Here is a 21,318-nt window from a genome sequence, read left to right on the forward strand (position 1 = left end):
TTATATGAAGAAGTACCTTCTTTTGCATGAAATCAGTGCATAAAAGATGCCAAAATCAAAGTGAGGAGGAAACCTCACATGAGGGGATATATATTAGGATGAATAAAAAAGAAAGTGTTGGAGATACTTAGGATTGCTATTTAAATGTATTACCCACTCTTCGCCATCAGGCTCCCAACAATTAAATGTCTGTATTAAAAGAAGTTTATTTTATTTTTAAAATAATTTCCAAACATTAAAATGCAGAGTTATTTGGAACCTTTAGACTTCCCTCCATGGGTTCCATCTTTAAGATTAAATGTACTACATCTTTTACCCTTATCTATCTATTATATATATAAGGGACGTGGGTAGCGCTGTGGGTAGAAGCCTCAGCGCCTAGGGCTTGCCGATCGAAAGGTCAGCGGTTCAAATCCCCGCGACGGGGTGTGCTCCCGTTGCTCGGTCCCAGCGCCTGCCAACCTAGCAGTTCGAAAGCACCCCCGGGTGCAAGTAGATAAATAGGGACCGCTTTCTAGCGGGAAGGTAAACGGCGTTTCCGTGTGCGGCTCTGGCTCGCCAGATGCAGCTTGTCACGCTGGCCACGTGACCCGGAAGTGTCTCCGGACAGCGCTGGCCCTCGGCCTCTTGAGTGAGATGGGCGCACAACCCCAGAGTCTGGCAAGACTGGCCCGTACGGGCAGGGGTACCTTTACCTTTATCTATTATATAACCATAATTACCATTAAAACAATTCCACATTAAAAATGTCTTCACATCCCTGCCAAAGATTTTAGCTGTTTACAAACTTACTCCAGTCTTTAGAAAATACTTGATCTTCCTGGTTTCGGATCTTCCCAGTCAGTTTTGCCATTTCCGCATAGTCCATCAATTTCATCTGCTATTCTTCTTTTGTTGGTACTTCTTCCTTCCATCTCTAGGCTAGTAGCATTCTTGTTGCAAACATAAAAAGTCTTTTATCTTATCTTGGAAACTCTTCACCTACAATGCCTAATAATAAGGCTTCTGTTTTTTTAACAAATGTATTCGTAAACATTTTCTTTAATTCATTATACTGTATATCATTTCCCAGAAAGCCTTTACCAATGTACATGTCCACCACAAAAAGTGCCCTCTTTTTCTTTACATTTCCAACACAGTTTAGAACTTGTTTTGTACATTTTAGCAATTTTACTCGGTGTTAGATACCAACGATACATCATTTTCATATAATTTTCTTTCAATGAACAGAATGCAGTAAATTTTATTTCCTCTTTCCATAACTTTTCCCAGGATGAAAGTTGGATATTATATCCAAAGCCTCTAGCCCAATGTAGCATCACTGCCTTAACTTCTTCATCTTTTGTATGCCATTCTAAAAGTAATTTGTACATTTTTGATAGCACTTTCACATTATTTTCGAACAGATCTGTTTCAAACCTCGATCTCATTGTATCAAACCCTTTCTTTTTGTCAACTTTAAAAACATTTAATTGGTGATACTGTAACCAATTCGTTAACCATTCTCTAATATTCTCATTTTTTTTCAATTTTAATTGGTCTCACGTCTCTTTTAACAAATCTTAATAGGTGACCCACTTGCCTCTCATATTCACTTTTTTAACTGAAATTGCTTCTAATGGAGAGAGCCACCATGGTGTTCTTCGTTCTAATGCAGTCATACTTCGAGTTGCGAACGTGATCCGTGCGGGAGGCATGGTCGCAACCTGCAGCACCGCGTTTGCGCACATGTGTGACGCGATTTGGCGCTTCTGTGCATAGCGCAATTTAGTGCTTCTGTGCATGCGCTGAAACCCATTCTGGTACTTCCGGGTTTGGCGCGGTCTGTAACACAAAAACGCGCAACTTGCAGCGTTCGCAACCAGAGGTATGACTGTAGATTCTTGTACCTATCCCATACCTCATAGATTGATTTTCTTATTAAATGGTTCAGGAATCCTTTATGTACTTTTGTTTTATCGTACCACAAATACGCATGCTACCCAAATCTATTATGACCCTCCAGATCTAATAAATCTGTGTTTTTTAACAAGATCCATTCCCACAACCAGCAGAGGCAGGATGCTTCATAATATAACTTCAAATCTGGCAGGGGTGGGGTCCTAAAAACACACATCTAAGGTGTCAAGATGTCTTTAGCATCTGCTGAAAGCTGTATAGTAAAGGTGCTAGACACCTGTCAGGTGGGAATTCCACAGCATAGTGGTTGACACAGATTAAGATTCTTGTTCCACTGTAAGTGGTCAGAAGTTCTGGTCTTAAAACTTGTGTGATGACTTTAAGCTTTTTTTTTTTTTTTTTTTTTTAAGCCAGTGATTCTCAAACATCTGTTGGATGAGGGTTTATCTTCCCAGAGCTGAATGATGGGGACAGACCCAGCTGTAACAGTTTACTTCTAGCGGGGTGGAATGCTCAGCCCAGCACATCATGTTTTTGCATGAGGTACTGTTTGCAACATCCTATCTCACTGGGAGGCAAATGCAGAGTGCTGACAGAGGCAGAGATGCAATAAGCAACTGTGACTATGCATTTCTGCTTTGTCTTTGCCAGGAGTGCTTTAATTGATCCTCACGCCAAGTGAAAGGAGAAAGCCTTCCTCCTGCAGAGGCTCACTGCAGGATTTGTTTCCCTGGCACTCTCCCCTGTGGGCATCTGGGTTTACAAGAGCCTTGAGCTCCTTAGTTTCTCAATAAATCTATTTGGCCACTCAGTTTCATGCAGAATGCTCTCAACACAATTATGGCTTTGAATTCGTTTCAGAGCAAATACATGGGACCCGAAGTTGATGAGAGCAAAAGTGTTAAATGATGAGTGACAAAAGATAAGAAAATATCATGTTAATGACCAAAATCAAGATCTCCTTATACCAACTGCTCAGTAGTCTCAGTGGAGAAGTTACATTAATATGTTTGAATATTGAATGTGTAAGTGTATGTCTAGAGACAATGGCTAGAACAAACACCATTAGCTGTACTGCAGGATAAGCTGTACTGCTGGGTAATTGTATTTGTTTAAAAACAATAAAAAATGCTTTTTAAAAAATCAGAAAAGATCAGCAGCAATAGGGAGAGGCACAAAAATATTACTTGACTGTGAAAATTGAAGCCTTAAGAGAGAAAGATTCTAAGCACAAAGCACTTATAGAACCTTACCTGACTGCTGAAGCTTAGAAAAGCCCCAAATGCCCAAGGGCAGGGGCAAAACTAGGCTTTATTTCATAGGAGTCAAAAGACCCTTTCTGGCACCTCCTCCACACATAAACACACACTGGGAGTCTCAATGGCACCCTGCCAAGGGGAAAGTCTGATCAATCTGGGGTGTTTATATTTACCATATGAATACTTCTTGCTTCGTCTTGAACAGGGCAGCAACTGCAAACAAAATAGGCCAGAGCCTCATTAAGAGTTGTGGGGCAGGATGCTGTTTATTGTCCTGCATATGGCAGCATGTTTGGCAAACCCTCACCGTGATCAACTCCCACCTGGAAACGTCCCCACTGTGGAAGGATGGGTGGATCCAGAATTGGCCTCCATGGTCACTTACGGACTCACTGTCGAGACTCTGTTCATGAAAGTCAATCTTACCCGGCTACAATTGATCGCCAAAGATGGCAGCATACCATGTGGCAGTTGCCCATGCCCCTGGGGTTGGCCTTCACCAGGGCACTGAGCCTTTAGTGTGAGCCAACACTGCCCTGTGGAACTCCTTGCCAACAGAAGACTGGTGGGAGGTGTTTGGATGGGCCTTAGGAACTTCCATTTTGTTTTACCAGCCAGGTTTATGGATATGCTGGTGAAGCTTTTCTATTTGCATTGCTGAAGCCTCTGTCTTCGCTTACACACACTCACGTTCCGAAAATGCAGTTTATGAACATTTTAAGGAACATACCCCTTCAAGAGGGAAAGATGTGAACCTGGACGAAGCCATGGGAACTGCTGGAGGGGCGTGTAGAATCATGGAGCTGGAAGGGATCCGAGGGTCATCTAGTCCGACCCCTGCAATGCAGGAATCTCAGCTAAAGAGTACCTGCCTTCAGCCCCTGCGACGCTACCGGCGCAAACCAGCCGATATAAGGCGCTTTAGCTGCCCCGGCTGGAAGAATGGCGCATGCTCCAGTTACTGCGCGGGCTAGTTAACGGATTTTTCCCCTAGTAGCGCGCGTGCGCAAAAGACAGCACGGCGCATCTTCCGAGGCGCGAGGGCCCCCTTTCTGCGTAAACCAAACGCTCAGTGCGGCTCACGGTTGCTTGTATATGCGCACGCGCACGCTCAGCGCCCTCCCTCCTTGAGCCTCAACGGCTCGCCTTCTGGCGCAGGCGCACTTCTGCTCCTCCGCCCCTGGGAGGGAAGCACCGTCCCGGCCTCTGTGTCTTGCTCAATGCGAGCGGGTACCCGGATGTAGAGGCTAACTGCCAGGCGAAGCGACCAGAGTTGCGAGCGAGGGCTCCGAAGTGCATGCGCAGTCGCTGTCCCTGCGCCCCCTTGCTCCCGGGCTTAGGCGTCTTGGCCGGCCGTTGGGCCCTGAGTCCGGGCGGGGCTGAAGGGGAGGCGCCTGGGCTGAGCCCACCCCGCTCTCCCTCGGGAGGTGAGTGGCTGGGGGCGGCGGAAGGGCCCGGGGTTGCAGGCCTCCGGGGACGGAGGGGGACTGAGGGGAAAAGGCCCAAACGGAGACGAGCCAGGCTTAGGAGGAGGCCCGTCCAGCACCTCTGCATTGGCTTCGTCTGCTCAGGCCCTGAAGGCCCCGCAGAGCAGCCAGCAATAAATGGGAAGACAGGTTGCGGGTGGGCTGGCAGGAAGATCGCCGGCAAATCACTGCTGAGGAGCGAGGAAGGAGCTGAGTGAGGGTGGCTGGAGTGGGGCGGCCAGGAGGCGGAAATAAGAGCCCGAGGGGCAAAAAGAGGAGTGCAAAACACGGGACACACTCCTGTTGTTTTCTGCTGACGTGACTCACAGGACACGGAGCTGGTTTGGTTTATTGTTGTTTATTGTTTTATTTGGTTTATTGTTGTTGGACCAGAGCACGCCAGGCACTCCTGTCTTCCACTGCCTCCCGCAGTTTGGTCAGATGTTTGGTTTATATATTTTCATTTACAAACCAGCACCTTGCCCTTCTAATGCCCATGCACCTTTTAGGGTGGCTAACAACTAGAACCACAACTAAACACAATAAATCTCCCCAACTCCCCAAAAAATAACAAAACAAGCATTAGATAAATAATTGTTCATCTGATAAAGCAAGTGCCTGCCTAAACAGGAAGGTTTTTGCTCTATGATGAAATGCTGTAAGAGAGGGGTACGGACAAAGAGGAGTCTTCCCTTGATTTCCACCAACTGAGCCTCAACTGTAATGAAGCCGCAAATGATCGAGTTTCTTCCCAGAGAGTTGACAAGAAATGGGCAAGAATGGGATGGGAAGATAGTGTGTGGTGGTGGGGTGGGGAGAGGTATGTGTCAAACAGCAGTGAGACAGGTGGGTCTGAAACTGGCCTAAACGTTTTACAATGTTGTGCAGAGCACCCTTCGCCAACCTGGCACCCTCCGTATGTTCTGGGCTACCACTCCCATTAGCCCCAGCTAATGGGGCTATTGATGTGAGTCAGTGGCCTGCAGTGACATTTTTCATAGGGAACAGTTAGATTCCAGCATTGCAGGGGGTTGGACTAGATGACCCTTGTGGCCCTTTCCAACTCTATGATTCTAAGTTCTATGAGTCCCTGCACATACCTCGCAACTAGTAGTGTGGGGATAACAATACTGGTCAGCCTTACAGGGTTGTTGCACTAGTAGTAGTAGTAGTAATAATAATAATAATAATAAAAATAATAATAATTTTATTATTTAAACTCTGCTCATCTGGCTGGGTTTCCCCAGCCACTCTGGGTAGCTTGCAGCATATATAAAAACATAGTAAACATAAACTAGGCTAGTCCACTAGTCCAAGGAGCGGATGCCCCTGATGTAAGTTGTAGTCCAAAACATCTGGTGAGTATCTGATTGATGGAGGCTGCGCTCTGCTATGAAAGTTAGAAGTGTGTGCAAGGGCTGGGGGGTTGAGACAAAAGGCTCCACAGGCCCTACTCCAGAGCTTTCCAAACTTTTCAAGTTGGTGACACATTTTTTGGACATGCATCATTTCATGACACAGTAATTCAGTTTTACTAGCAAATTGGAGGTTAAACCAACCCATTCCAGCCCGAAGAGGAGTGCAGGGGAGCATTTGTGCGACATTCCTACACACTGCAGCTGACACACAAACGTGTTGCAACGCAGTTTGGAAAACTCTGCCCTACTCCATCTAATCCAAGCCCCTTTGCAAGTATTGTGGTTTGGGAAGGCCTCCCTGCTCAATTTCTGTTTCTGCAGGTGGTTATGTCAGCTGAGGCCACGGCAGACCAGGTCCCACCCCTGGAGAATTGTGCCCCGCTAGTCCCAATCCAGCAGCGACGGGATGGCGGCGGAGGGGTAGCTGGTGTGACCTTTGATCTCAAACCCCTTAACCCCAGCAGCAAGTATGTCAAGCTGAACGTGGGAGGGTCTCTGCATTACACCACAGTGCAAACCCTCACCAAGCAAGACACCATGCTGAAGGCTATGTTCAGTGGCAGGATGGAGGTGCTCACAGATAGTGAAGGTAAGTGTCTCTCCACTCAACCCTTCTCCCAATCCAGGTTTCCTGCTCAGCTGAGATTATATGGTATACTAAAATAAATAAACTTTAATACTTTTTGGACCAAAAGCCCCCAAAGCCGTGAACAGCACTACTGCATTTTAAAGAAATATATAGGAAAAGTGCAATGCATGTAATATCAAAGTGATATTAAAAAATAGCAAGAAAATTCAGTCAAGAATATAAATGATGTAATAGGAACTAGTTATCAATAAGTGTGGCACATTGGAGGCGACAGAAATCTGCCATTCTATATGGCTTCTTTGCAGAAGCAAAAAAATCAGAACTACCTCACACCTGCTTCTGATAGGATGAACAGTGAACCCCAGGGGGAAAATTCAGGTTCATATTTTTAAAAGATATGAGCAGCTTTCTAGTCAAAGACAATGTTTGATAACTTGGTATCAAGGATCTGTTACAGCTAGAAGCTTACATTTTGTTTGTGAGATAAAATATCCTAAATTTCCTCAAGGACCTATCCTAAATACCTCAATTACCACCTCCTTCCATATGAACCTACCCAAACCCTGAGATCATCCTCTTAGGCCCTTCTTTGTGTGCCTTCTCCACAAGAGGTCTGCAGGGTGGCAACACGAGAGCAGGCCTTTTCTGTAGTGGCTCCCCACTTGTGAAATGCTCTCCCCAGGGAGGTTCGCCTGTCGCCTTCATTATACACCTTTAGGTGCCAGGCAGAAACGTTGCTTTTTGACCAGGCCTTTGGTTGACTGACATTCAGTGCCCTTTTTAAATGTGTTGGTGGGGTTATTGGGTTGTTACTGTTTTTATTTTGATTATGTATTCTGTGTTTCTATATCACGATTTTATCCTGTGAACTGCCCTGAGACCGGCAGGTATAGGGCGGTATACAAATTAAATGTTGTTGTTGTTTAGTCGTGTCCGACTCTTTGTGACCCCATGGACCAGAGCATGCCAGGCACTCCTGTTTTCCACTGCCTCCCACAGTTTGGTCAAACTCATGCTGGTAGCTTTTAGAACACTGTCCAACCATCTCGTCCTCTGTCGTCCCCTTCTCCTTGTGCCCTCCATCTTTCCCAACATCAGGGTCTTTTCCAGGAAGTCTTCTCTTCTCATGAGGTGGCCAAAGTATTGGAGCCTCAGCTTCAGGATCTGTCCTTCCAGTGAGCACTCAGGGCTGATTTCCTTAAGAATGGAGACTCTCAAGAGTCTCCTCCAACACCATAATTCAAAAGCACCAATTCTTCGGCGATCAGCCTTCAAATTAAATAGAAAATAAAATATTGTAGCTTCATTAGCAAAATTATATACAAAGACAGAAATGTTTGGATTTCCCTCTAAATGTTTTAAAGCGTTCTCCAGAACAGAGCTACTTTTAATTTTATGTGCAAGAGATCCTTCTCTCCTGGTCTCTGCTTCTGCCCCCCAAAGACCTTTTGTTCAGATACTAAAATTCTGTTCTTCCTTTCCAGGCTGGATCTTGATTGACCGAAGTGGGCGCCATTTTGGAACCATCCTGAACTACTTGCGCGATGGCTCTGTCTCTCTCCCTGAATCCCAGCGGGAGCTGGAAGAAGTGCTATCTGAGGCCCGGTACTACTTGATCCAAGGCTTGGTTGAGGACTGTCAGCTTGCCCTGCAGGTGAGCTGGTCACCTGCTGAGCAGTTAGGAGGCAGGCAGACTCCTCTGAGCCTCAAGCAGTTTGAAGGAACTGGGGAGACGAAGAGGTGAGTTAGTAAGGCCCACTTGCCTTAGCCTGATTTGGACGACCTGCTACTTGGCCTCTCCCTCTCAGAACTGTCTCCCGCAGTGATTGTTCCATCTGGTGGTTGTAACCATCATGCAACATTATCTAAAAACTGATTCCCCCGTTTGCATATTTTTCTTCTTCCTCCCCATCCTTCCACCCTTATTTTGTTAATGTGTTAAATAAACTGTATGTCATTTGTTTTAATTTATAAACGTCCATGAGTGCACTGGTAAAAAGGCAGTACATAAGTGTGGTATGTTAATAATATGTGGCATGTTCTAGGGCGTCTAATAAGGTTGTAATATATTTGTATGTATCTTTTTCTGCCTAGCAAAAGAGTGAGGCCTATGACCCCCTCTGCCATATCCCCATGGTGACCTCTCCCAAGGAGGAGCAGCAGATCATCTCAAGCTGTTCCAAGGTAAAGAGGCTGTGAAGTCACATAAGGCTCAAGTCCAAGAAGATCGTGTAGATTTGCACCATTTTAGACTGGTTGACTTAGATGTCTTCTTGCTTGTTTAGGGCCAGTGAGGTGATACTCGTGAGAGCAGATGGCGTCTGCCCCCATTAGTGAAGTACTAAGTTGCAAAGCTTCTTAGCCTTCTAGCTAAAATCAAGCACTACCTACTATAAGACGTAGGTTGGGACTCCAGTCTCGTGACCCATTCAAGTCATGAAGACTTGCCATGTGACACAGTTTAACACATGGAATTGTTGACACAGCATAAAATGGGTCTGTTGTGAACATACACACACCAGAAGTTAGAACATATATGAACATTTCATGAAATCACAGTAGCTCAGCCAATGGCAAAGGTGACAGTTTCTCTTATGCAGGTTAAAAAAATAGTTTCCACCATATTTATCCTTCTTTTCCTCCTTTCTTAGCCTGTGGTGAAATTGCTGCATAACCGAAGTAATAACAAGTATTCATATACAAGGTAAGATGCAACACACACACACACACACACACACACACACACACACACACGGCGCCCATTCTTGACTCCCACCTCCTGGCTAATAGAGGTGTCTTAAGAGAGATCACACCACCATTTCTCCCTTTCCCTCCCCTCCAGTAACTCTGATGACAACTTGCTGAAGAATATCGAACTGTTTGACAAGCTGGCTCTGCGGTTCAATGGCCGAGTACTCTTCATCAAAGATGTTCTTGGGGATGAAATCTGCTGCTGGTCGTTTTATGGGCAGGGCCGCAAGATTGCTGAAGTCTGCTGCACCTCCATTGTGTATGCCACCGAGAAGAAGCAGACCAAGGTAATGTGCAGACCCCTGAGCTTCAGATATGAGCTTTCACCTTCAGGATAAATTGTACCTGCTCTCCAATATGTCTGATCTTGCTCCTTCCCTCCCTCTCTCCGTGGTGTCTGCCCGAAAATGGCTACTGCCAACCAGCAAAGCAGAAACAAAGAAGTAAGGAAGTTGGCTGTTTGGATAAGTGAATGTCCTTTATGTGCTGATAAGTGAATTTTTGGATAGCAAGCGTGTGGATCGCAGAACCTGTGTGTACTGCTTTTCAGGCAAACATCACATATTTTCTTAGAAAAAACAATATAAATTAAAACTATATTATAAGGCAATAAAGAGAGAGCCACAGGGAAGAAAGCTTTTTGAAAGCGAGGCCTCTCCTTCCTTCAGGGCATGGTGGTCCTTAGGTAGCCCTCTGGTGGCATTTGGGGGAGGGAGTGGACCCATACATGGGAGAACAGAACCTGAGAGGAAGAAGAGGTTTCCCCCTAGGCCACTCAAATGACTCTCTGGATGAAGTGCTACTTCAGCTCAACTCTCCCACTTCCAGTTCTTCCCACCTAGCGAAACTGCAGCTCTGCTTACATTTTTATGCATCAAGGAGTTCAGAGCAGCTGTTGAGTTTTAGCCTTGCACTATGTGAGTTAAGTTAAACTGGAAAAAAACTGTAAAGCTCAAGTTCACCAAGCAAGGATTTGAACCCAGGATTCCATTTTGAAACCAAACACTTGCACCACACTGTGGACAGAACTGGTGTTGCTCAGTATGCTCTTGTTTTGCTGCCCCCATGTGCACAGGTGGAGTTCCCAGAGGCACGGATCTTTGAGGAAACCCTGAACATCCTGATCTACGAGACGCCACGAGTGCCAGACAAGGCCCTCCTGGAGGCAACAGGTGGGGTGGCGGGTGGGGGTGGAGGCCCCCTCCGTGCAGGTGACGACGAAGATGGGCGGGAGCACCGTGTCCGGCGCATACATGTCCGTAGGCACATCATGCATGATGAACGTCCTCACGGCCACCAAGCTGTTTTCAAAGACTGATCCCGCCTCGCTCGCAATGTCCTCATTACTCCATCCATTTAGTGCCAAAGGAGGACCTGTTTTCTCCTTTTGATCTTTCACCTCAAGGTCTTCTCATTGATGTTTGCATCCTTTTCTAACCTCTCTCCCCCTCTGGGCTGCTTTTCTGCCCTCTTGCTATCCCTTGACTTTATTAAGCCCTCCTTTTTATTGTGACAATTGACCTCTTGGTCTGCCCCTTCATTTTACTGGCATGCTCTTTCCAGCTGTTAAACCCGACTTCCCCTCACCACCCCACCTGTCTCATAATCTGCAAGACACCACTGAAACCTGGTTTGTGGTCCTTTATTCAAAACCTCTTGACCCTGAACCTTTCCAACCTGAGACCGACTGACTCTTAACTGTCCTCTAAACTTAGGATCCATGGAAAACAACATTATAACTGAGAGAGCTATATGTGAGCAAAGCATATGAATCAGGGGAGCCTACATTCCATCTCAGCTTAATACTGGGCCTCTGGTGACTTCCATTTTGTAACACTGTTATTGGCCTCTTTCAAAGGTCACAGACGAGGTGCTACCTAGACAGGGGTGTGTCAGTTCTTACATATTTACCAACTTTGATCTCTCCATTCTGGAGTCTTCTGCCCTTTGCTTTATGGTACATAGTTGTTTTTTTATTGGTCAACCCCCAACCCACCCTTGGTTTCTGTTCGCCTACTTTTAACTTCTCTGTTGAAGAAACTGGCTGGATTTAAGATAATGCATAAATTGTTCAGACAAAAACTGGCTACACTCCATTTAAAATTTTTGATAATGGCATTGACATAACTGGGATTATACAACATACTTATTAGTGTCTTTTTTTCTGGAATAATTTCCACTACATTTAGCCTCCTGTGAGCAAAGGAGATTAAATCCAGTGTTAATCAGCCACTTAAAAAATTCATGCATACAAACTTGGCACCTTTAACCTTTGCATTAGAGCAGGAGGTAACAGTCGTGAAATTGGTTCTTATTACTTATTGTCCTTCTGGGAAAGATGTCAGTCAGATAACAGCTGCTATTTTAATTTTTTTTGTCTGGGTCAAAAACACAGTTTGACTGTCTCCTTAGGTGTTGTGTGACCTGGACCCTGATTCCATCCAAACTATTCTGTCCCACTTACAGGTACGACTTATATCAAAATATGTTAGATGCTTCAATCCCACACTTCATAGGCATCTACACACCATTACAAAACAGCGGAACATGGTCAGGTGACTCCCTTCAGACATAGATCTTGTAGGTACAGAAGTCTTACTTCTTCCTGCAGAGTTTGAGCACTTGCACTCTGCCCCCGGAATGCCTTCACCCCCTTGTTTTCCATGAGGTTGGGTGGAGGGGGAATCGGGGGTCCTCCAGAATACATTGGCCTACCAACTCCCATCAGCCCCAGCCAGCATGGCCAGTGATCTGGTTTGATGGGAGTTGTAGTCCATCCATAACTGAAGGGCCACCATTTCCCCATCCTGCCACAGGGATGCCGCTTCATACAAACTTCAGCAAAGTGTAATATGGGACATTTCAACAGCCCTTTCAGTCACCTGTCTCATGGAACAGGGTTTGGATATTAATGGTGGTGGATGGAGAGGGAGGGTGAAATTGCATTCTGTAAATGCAGACTGGTGCAGGTAACTTTACTGGAGAGAAGGTATTATTTTCCTCCATTCTTCTTTTCCCATCTCTATATCCTCCCCTCCCTGGAGGAGGTAACTTTCTTGAATTAATTATTGTAATTTTTTGTATTTGCATAATTTATTTTAAAAATGTTTTTTTTCTATTAAGTTATTGTAATAAAGGTACCTGCTTAAAAATGGGGAAGTTTCCTGGTGTTTGTTTTAACTGGACAAGGATCTGTATCTCCAGGGCTTTTCCATGCCTGGACAGGCACATTTCCCAAAGAATATTAGTGACTTTAGTGAGCTGGATCATCCTTTTTTCTAACCCAGGGGGTTGTGTTTATTGGACAATTACAGTTGCTAAAGAGGAAGGAGTTTTTGGCATAGTTGGCAGCACATGTGTGAAATCTTACCTTGCTAACACTTGGGCAGCTTCTCTGTTCATCTGCTGCCTGTGGCTTGCATTTTAGGAACCTAAAATTTAAGGTGGGTGCAGGTTTTCTCCAATTCTCCCCTTCTGTATTGTAGCAATGGAGAGCGTTTCAGCAGTCTGGTGGATGCCTTGGATTTTGTGAAGAGAGATGCTTATGGGGAAGGGGATCTGTATGTTGAGTGCCTCAGGCCAGAGGAAATGGAAGATCTACTGGCATTATCCAGACTGCTGGTATTTAATTGGAGAACATTATAGTGTGCCTGTCTTTCTATAATAGTATGCCTTGATTCATACTAGTTGATGGCAGCTGCTGCTGTAACTGGGGCCTTGGAGAAGAAGCAGAAGGGCTGGGCAGGCTTGAGGGGCTACAATGTAGTGGCTGGATGAGTGTTTTAATTTTAAGAAACCATATTTTGGTAACTTGGTATTCCTGCTTCCATATCTTGGTAGTTTCCTATCTCGTCTCGTACCCAGGGAAGAAGAGTCAGGCAGAGGTACGTTGCTAGTATAGATCTCATACTAGGATTAAACAAAGGCTTTTGCCCATTCAGAGCAGAACCCACTGTTTACAATGTATCTCAATCTAATAGGCAGCTGAGCCTTACACTAGTTTCTGCATTTTAACTCTGCATCCTCCTGTGCCAGAACATCTTATGTAGCTTCCTTCCCTGTGTGGTTGATTCTTCTAAATATAAACAGCTATGATACAAAAAGTTAATCCTTAACAATGATCTACACCTTTCCAGTTGTCAAGGGTTAAAGTAGCAAAACCATATTGGCCTTGAGGGAATGAAGTTAACAAACCTTAGATTACTATGCTGTAAATTAGTCTTCTCTCAGCTGCAATTAGGCTGTGCTTAGCTTTGTTAATAGCAATTGCCCAACAGTATAAAAAAACCTGAAATTTGCAAAATGACCCAATGCCTACCCTAGTAGTGCTGCACAGTATCTGCAGTTTTTTTGTATTACTATATTATTTAAACATGAAACACCTAGTGTTGCAGTTAAGTGATGATAAACTTTTAACCCTTATATGTACACTGTAGTTTGCAATCAATCTGCAAACAATCTCTACTTATTTTTTATATATAAAAGCAAGCCCCACTAAGCTCTATGTGAGCCACCACCAAGTATATTATTTATGATGCTATTTAAAGTATTTTTACCCTACCCTTCAGCCGACCAAGGCACCCAAAGCAGTTTACAGTAATGAGTAATATGGTCCCCTCCTTTACAATCTAAAACACCAAAGGAAACGAGATTGGAAGGTGGGGAGCATGAGGGCTGCGGCCCTGACTTGGGAGTAAGCCCCACTGAATTTAATGGCGCTTACTTCCGAGCAGACATGGCAGGGTTTGCAGCTTTAGTTGCGAAATCCTTACAGCTGTTATTCCTAGGACTGAGCGGGGCCGAAGCAAGAGTCCTGTGGCTGCTACTCACTTTGGTTTATGGATGGGGCCAAGTCGGTCTCACCCTTTCCATAATGTTCTTCGAGGGCGGCACGGGGAGCAGCCTATATATGAGAAAATATATAAAATTATACGGCGGGGGGGTGGGAAAGCACACGGTGCTTTTAAACTCCACAAGAAAAACGCAACCAACCCAATTGTACGAAAGAAAGGGGCGGGTCAAAGAGTGAAGAAGCAAAGAAGAGGGAGGAGGGGGGAAAAAAAGCAACTCCCTCTAGTCACGTGATAGACGAAGTGATCACATGACAGAGGGCGGGTCACGCGGCACGGTTACCTCCCCGGAAGCTACGGCGCTTTGAGGATCAGGTGACCAGAGGAGGCCAAAGGGGGAAACCGGTCACGTGGCGGGGGCTGGCTGGGTGAATGTGCCGGGCGGGCTTGGCTGAATCGCCTGGGCCTGAGGAAGGTGAAGGGAGGAGAGCGGGGCTGGAGCGCAGGGGGGCCGCCTTGTAGTTGGGGGGCAGCCGGCCAGAGGCAAAGCGGGCAGCCGGGGCTTTGGGCGGAAGCGAAGGGGCTCCTTGAGTTAGGGCCTTCCTGGGGAGGTTCTCTTTTTTTTAATTTAAAAAAAGGAAAAAGGATCCCCCTTCAGGCGGAGGGTTCCTGGCTGTGATTTTGAGAGCGTCAGGCTGGGCCTAGAGTTATCTGAGCTCTGACGAAACAAGGGCCCCAGTTGACGGAACCGGGAAAGCGAGGCCGAAAAGGTTGGGAAAGACTGCGGAGGAAGTTTGCGACCCCAAAAGCGGGGGCGGTAGATCTGGGCTGGTGGGGTTTTTTTTTAATAAAAAAGGAAAGACTACGGGAAGCAAAGCTGTTAGCAAAGGTTGCGGGGTGGGTGGGAGTCGCCTCGAGTGTGGGGGTGTAAGCAAGGGAAAAAGCCTTTTTTTGCTGCTCGTAAGGAAGAAAGCTTCTGTTACGGTTGTAGGGAGGTGCCGCGTTTGGGGCTGGATCCTTGGGTTGGTTGGTTTTTCAGCCGGGAAGCGCTAACTGGGGTGGGTGGGGTACCGTAGGGCAGACAGACAGCTAAAACGGAAAACGAGGGGGCAACTTCCTCCCGAAGTTTTATACAGGTGTTTGTATACAGCGTAGGGTGTTAAAGCCCAAGCTGCAGAGGTGGAAAGGAGTGTAGGTATACAAATAGAAGTAGTTTCCTTTGGTTCTTTAAGCTGCTGTAGCATTTCAGAAGTTGGGGAGCTCTGCGGGGTACCTGGCAACTTTCTCTGCCACTGAGGTGACTTTTGCGGCTGCAAGAGAGTGAATAGCTTTCAGGCACAGGCTACTAATTTGCAGTGCAGGGAAACAGAGGAAGAGTAGAGTCGCTGGGCACGCTGTGGTGTTTTGCTTCAAAAGGAGGCTGAGAGCAAGACTGTAGTCAGGACTCTGGGGTTTAGGAATACCTTCCACATCCTCGAAGCTCTATTGCTGTTGAGATCTGCATCACACACAGTCAGAGGCCATGCAGAAGGAGGAGCTGGGAATGGATGAAAATCGCAACCCAGAGGAGGAGCTGCGTCTCCTCGGTGGAAAGAAGGAAAAATGCCACAACCTCAGCAACCGCATCCGGACAGGTAACTTAAACTGCATCCAGTATTTTATCTTCTACGAAGTCACTTCTACGAAGTCACCTCTGGTCCTCCAGAAGGTGTTGGACTCCAACTCCCATGAGCACTAAGTCAGCATGACCATTGGTCAGGGATGATGGGAGATGTAGCCCAGCAACATCTGGAGAGCCACAAGTTCCCCAACCCTTCACCATCGCCAACTCAAGACTGGCTACTAAAAACCCAGCTTCTTGAGCACCCAGAGCTTTGGTGTTGGTACTTAGCATTTTGAAACATTTCCTTTAGTTCCCAATGACCTCAGCTGATCCTTGCCCTTATCAATCCATTCACACACCTCAAACTCCTTGCATGCATCTGTTATCCATGTAATCCTAAACTGAACTCCTGGGACAAGCAAGCTTTTTTCACCACTAGAGCGCATCCTTATTTCAATTTCCTTTACCTCAGCCCTATAGTGTCTACTTGATTTGTGGAGCTGTGAACCCCCATCCCCCAAGCTAAGTTTCCTGCTCCCCCCCCAAAAAAATCCAGACAACCCATGTTGGAAATCCTACTGCATCTCCACAGAATCATGCAGACCTGTCCCTTACCTGGTAAATCTCAACTTACTGGATCACACTCCCTTTCCAGAGTTTGTTTCCTTTTCCTTACTGGGGCGGGTCCTATTTGGTTATTAATTCAGTGGCTCTGGTTTGATTAACTGCCTTTTGTAACATGCATCTAAGTTCTAGCTATCCTTAATGCATCTAAATGTTGAAAATAAAACCTTCTTTCTGTCACGCAGGGGGTGGAGCAGAGCTGGGCTACAGGCCAAGCCAGGTCTCCAGAGAAGGTGTGTTGTACTGAACTGGGATTGGGCTTTCCCCTTTTCCTTTCTGTCATGCTTTTTCTGCATGTTTTTCCGTTCCAGAGGTGGCTGCACCTCAGTGCTGGGTGAGGTACATTCATCCTGCGAACCTAGAGCCCTGAATGCCCACCCTCTATGCTCCCCATCTGCTCTTCCCTGTTGAAAAGATGTGGAGAAGAAGTGATTATCTGCCACCGTGCTTCTTTACTAGATACTAGTTTACTAGTTTGGAAAAAGTAGCATGTTCTTCATATCCCTTTCCTCCTCCTGTTACACTCCTGGGGTATACTTAGGAGAGGAATGAAGACCTACAGATGGGAAAACAATGACTTTAATTCTCTGGGCAGCAAGCCCAGAGCTCAGTGGCTTACAGGAAGGGATCCTAGAATTATTGGGAAAGGGTTTGAGGAACCTGAAATTGGTTAGGGCTTGAGAGAAGGGAACTCATAGGTTTGAATTCTTCAGCATAAACACTTCTGGTTCCGTTCCCCCCCTTTGCTCATCACAATGTAGAGAATCTTAGAAACCCGAAGACAGAATGTTTTGAATGCTAAATAACCAGAAAAGCGGGGAGTAGGCTAAACCAACCTCAGAAGTGGTATTTTCATATGATCTCCTGATGTTGCTGAACTACAACTTCTGTCAGCCCCTGTCAGTATGGCCATAAAGATGCAAAATGTAGTTCAGCAGTTTCTGGAGGGCAAAAGGTTCCTTGTACTTGTCTTAGAGTTTATAATTCATTAATAAATATCAGAAGACAGAAGAGGAATCTCTCTCCCCCCCCCCCCCCATTTTATTGACTAAAGATCACTGTTTTGGAATTGACTGAGTTAGCAGCACGGAGAGGGGTTTTGAAATCACTTAAGTGATGTGAAGTTTTTAGCCACCTGCACACCCCAGATAAACGACCTCAAGGGTATTTTAACCCCATGGGCTATCTGCCTTATCTATGACCTGTTGACCCCAAACTGAGAGAGGTGAATGTGTCTGCATTCCAGATAAATGAAAACCAGAAATATGTTCAAATATTTAGATATCATATTTAAGCACCTTTTAATCCCCCAACTTTCTTACCAAAACTCCAAACAGTAACTGAGCAGTCTGGTATTTTGGGAGGGTTGGAATGAACTGCGCTGAGGCACCATTTTTGTTGATGGTGCACTTGACAAGAGTTAACATAAGCTCCCTACCTGCCGAAATAAAAAATGGGGTTGCTGCTCTGAGATGCTTACATTCTAGGTGTGTGAAGTGACAAAGGGATGTGAGGCAGGCATGGTCTTCACCCTTCCTCTTCTTCCTCTTCAGGTGCCTGGGAGTCCAACGGGTATACCGCTCCCTCTGAGATAGCTGACGAACCCAGTGTTCCCCTGAGCCCTTCCAACAGCCTCAACATCCGCAACCTCCAGTTGTCTGAGCGGGACCCTCCTGTTGCCCACCATCCCCACCGCTACCCTCATCGCTTTTACCATGCCCGCCCCTTCCATGCTACAGCGTACCGCAAGACCTACCGAGGCAGCCCCTCAGACCGCAAGGAATGGGGACCTAGCACAAACGGCCACCACTGTGCTCCTGAGAGCATCTCCAACGGGAGGTGGCAGCACCGGCGCCGTGGCTATTCCGACCCACCCTCCCCGTCGTCGTCTCCCGAATCCGAACGAGGCAGCACCGTCAAAGCCAGTGAGAAGCCTGCCGCCACATCTAATGCCGCCAACACAGCCAACGAGGATTCTGGGAAGGAAACATGGTCGCTCTTCCGGCCACTTCCCGCTTTCCCTGTCGATAGCAGCAGTGCCCGGATCATCCCCAAGATCTCTTATGCCAGCAAGCTGAAAGAGAACCTGGATCAACCGGGGAAAGCCTGCCATGTTCCTGCCTCAGCCGTCCGCACCACCAATAGCCTCCCCAACTGTGTCTTGGCGCCACCCCCAAGTAGCCCCCCGCCATCTGACAGCAGTCGGCGACAGCACCTGGGAGCCATCTTTCAGAATGAGTGGGGCCTCTCCTTTATCAACGAGCCGGGGGCTGGGCATGGAGGGGGTGGCGGGACGGCACCAGATGTGGATGAACGAGATGCAGATGCTGGAGCATCCTGGGAGAAAATGGAAGTTAGCGACTGGCAGGCTGCAAAAAATTACCATCTGGACGGTAAGGTGCTGGAAGGAGCCCAGTGCGTCATTGGGCATGAGGGAAAGGGAGGAGAACCAAAGCATGTGTGTTGAGGCTTGGGAGCTGTCCCATAGGTAGCTGAACATAGTCAAGAGAGAAGGGATGGAGGACACAAGGAAATGCTTCATTTGGAAAGCTAGGGATGTTTGTGAAGATGGCGAGTGAATGTGCAGTCACACAGCACAAAGAACATTTGCAGTTCATGAAAGTGGAGAGGTGTTGGGTAGTATTGGCTGTCAGAAGAAATAAAGGACAATCTTTTCACTGCTCTGAGGTTGAATTCTACTATAGTTTACATTTGCTCCACAGACTAGGGCATGAATTACTTTGGGTAGAAGAAGATCATACAGCTTATCCCTACCTTTTCTGATTACTTTGTCAGCTATTGTTTTTAGAAGGCTAAAGAGAGGCCCTGGTTGGGCTAAAGAGGTAGTTATAGATGGATATCATTTAGCTCCCTCATAACTTTAAGCATTGCTCCAGAGAGCACAGATTCCCACATCCAGTTTTATGTAGCTTGGGGAAAGGTTTGGATGGGCATGTGACCTTCAGTGCACTGAGACCCCAACTTTTCTCAGTGTGGCTGAACTTTCGGGGCATTGCCTTGAGAAGTCAGCAGCTTCAGCTGTGTTGGAGGGTCTTAGGGCACTGGGGCTTATTTACAAACAGTGCTTGGCTTCTTCTAATTTGCCTTTTCCCTTTCCCCCCCTTCTAATACAGAGTGGAGACATATATGGGAGCTACACAGTCAAGGTAAGCAAATGGAGGTGCCTGGGCCTAAATCAGTGGCTTCATAAATATGACCTTTGGGGCTCAACAGTGGGCTGGATAGCTTCATGTTAAAGGGGGTATTAAGATTTGCAGTAATGTACAACAATGTGAAGTGGAGGGGAGCAGATGTTGGACAGGGATATGACTTTAAGAATTGTGGGTGTGTAATTCATACTTTCCAATCCTTGCCATATATTCAGTTGCGTCTCCCTCTCCACTGTACCACACATGCAAAAAACAAACAAAAACCACAAATTTAATCTGACCACTCGTATTTTGAAAAAATCCAGCCTTTTGTGAGGATTGCTTTCAGAAGCTGAGGGCACTGATTCTACATTTTAATACTGTGTCTTTTTGTGGTTTGCTATTTAATGTTGTGTCCTAGATGTGTTTGAGTGCATGTGCTCTCCATAGCTTTGAAGACCTAGCTGGTAGGAGGTGCTGGCTTTTGATCATCTAACACAAGTTTCAAATTACACTTTGAAAATGTTTCTGACCCCACATCTTTGCCTGGAGAACTCAAGACACTGACACTGAAGACAAATGCCACTGCCAGCCTGGGCCCATCAGCCAGGCAGGTTTTCTATTCATGTAGTAGCAGGCAGGAGCAGGTAGATGCTATCTGAAAAACTGGGGTGATTGGTTCTGTGCACTATGGGGAGGTGAATAAACTGGGCCTTATGAAGTCATGTGATGGGAGATAGGAAAGTAGAGCTGCTGAAATCCACAACTATCTGATGTTGGATGTGGAGCTGCCTTAAACAATTCAACCAAATCACAAAAGAGCTGCATATGTGGGAGCAGATGAATGAAGGGTCTGTTCTGTGGCCAACCATTGAGGATAGCAGGGGGGAAGAGTGGGGCTTCGGGCAGGGGTTTTTGTGTGTGTGTGTGTGTCTGTGTGTGTGCGTGCGCGTGTGTGTGTATGTGTATGTATACGCATTATCTATGGCACATCTCCCTTCAAGGCATTGTTCCTGTTGCCATCACTATTTCTTTTTCCATCTAGATCCTAGCAGAGTGACGGTCTACACAGACACCTTTGATGGGAAGGGTTAACTTCAATAATTCCCAGGGGAAGCACCGCTAAGACATGAGGGGGACATGGGGAGAGGCAAGATGCCCTCCCCACCCCCCTTGAAGACTGGAGAAGCCCAAGCATCTTGAAAGGGGAAGCTCTGCCACCTGCCTACCTCCCTCCCTTTGCTGTTATAGCTCAAATTGTCTCAGTGGGGCTAACGCCTCACCTCTTTTTCTCTCTTGCTCTCTCTCTCTCTTTCTCTCTGATTTAATGCTCTGGTTTTTAATTTCTTCACATGGTTTTTAATTTCTCTGGATTCCCCTGAAAATAAAGGCAAAAAAGAATTTATTTAAATTCACTTCTCTTGCCTTGTCAGTGTCTCATTATTCATCGCTACACAGGTGTGTTACCAGCATGGGGCAGGTAGGGATGTGGCTCAAGGCACTGAAAATGGTTTGGGAGGGAAATTATTTTAAGGGGTAGAGATGGGAAAACATGAATGAATTTTTGAAAGCACAAAGGAGAAGCTTTGGGAGGTTTACCACAAGGAACTATTAATACATGGCTAAGAAATAGTTTTATTTGTTTATCCACTGAAGAATTTATAAGCTGCATTCTCCTAAGTATTGACAAGGTGGTATGCAACATACAAGATAAAACCACCAAAGGCATCATTAAAAACATCAGTAAATACTGGTTGGTCCCAAAGGAAA

At 46.1% G+C, this 21,318-nt stretch overlaps 2 protein-coding genes and 1 long non-coding RNA gene across 4 annotated transcripts; 2 read left to right on the forward strand and 1 right to left on the reverse strand.

Moving 5' to 3' along the window:
* Nucleotides 1-186: 186 nt before the first annotated feature.
* Nucleotides 187-4,299, reverse strand: LOC114582876 (uncharacterized). Its single transcript, XR_013390362.1, has 3 exons — nucleotides 3,889-4,299; nucleotides 3,332-3,371; nucleotides 187-932 (listed from the first exon to the last, which is right to left on the reverse strand). It is a non-coding gene; the product is annotated as an uncharacterized LOC114582876 (long non-coding RNA).
* Nucleotides 4,300-4,330: 31 nt separating this feature from the next.
* KCTD13 (potassium channel tetramerization domain containing 13) lies at nucleotides 4,331-10,838 on the forward strand. The gene is given in 8 exon segments (XM_028704211.2): nucleotides 4,331-4,566; nucleotides 4,568-4,585; nucleotides 6,364-6,631; nucleotides 8,116-8,285; nucleotides 8,726-8,815; nucleotides 9,283-9,335; nucleotides 9,474-9,669; nucleotides 10,458-10,838. Coding segments are annotated over 8 exon segments (1,149 nt in total). The 5' UTR covers nucleotides 4,331-4,455; the 3' UTR covers nucleotides 10,701-10,838.
* Nucleotides 10,839-14,569: 3,731 nt separating this feature from the next.
* Nucleotides 14,570-20,963, forward strand: LOC114581571 (uncharacterized). Of its 2 annotated transcripts, XM_028701841.2 has the most exons (5): nucleotides 14,570-15,806; nucleotides 16,585-16,632; nucleotides 17,953-18,792; nucleotides 19,534-19,566; nucleotides 20,594-20,963. In XM_028701841.2, the coding sequence occupies exons 1-5, from the start codon at nucleotides 15,695-15,697 to the stop codon at nucleotides 20,641-20,643; spliced, it is 1,083 nt and encodes a 360-aa protein (XP_028557674.1). In that variant the 5' UTR covers nucleotides 14,570-15,694; the 3' UTR covers nucleotides 20,644-20,963. The 2 variants fall into 2 exon arrangements, with proteins under 2 accessions (XP_028557674.1, XP_028557675.1); XM_028701842.2 differs by lacking the exon at nucleotides 16,585-16,632 and having other exon boundaries at nucleotides 14,573-15,806.
* Nucleotides 20,964-21,318: the final 355 nt, after the last annotated feature.

This window comes from Podarcis muralis, chromosome 13 (assembly GCF_964188315.1).
Source record: "Podarcis muralis chromosome 13, rPodMur119.hap1.1, whole genome shotgun sequence".
NCBI classification, from domain to species: Eukaryota; Metazoa; Chordata; class Lepidosauria; order Squamata; family Lacertidae; genus Podarcis; species Podarcis muralis.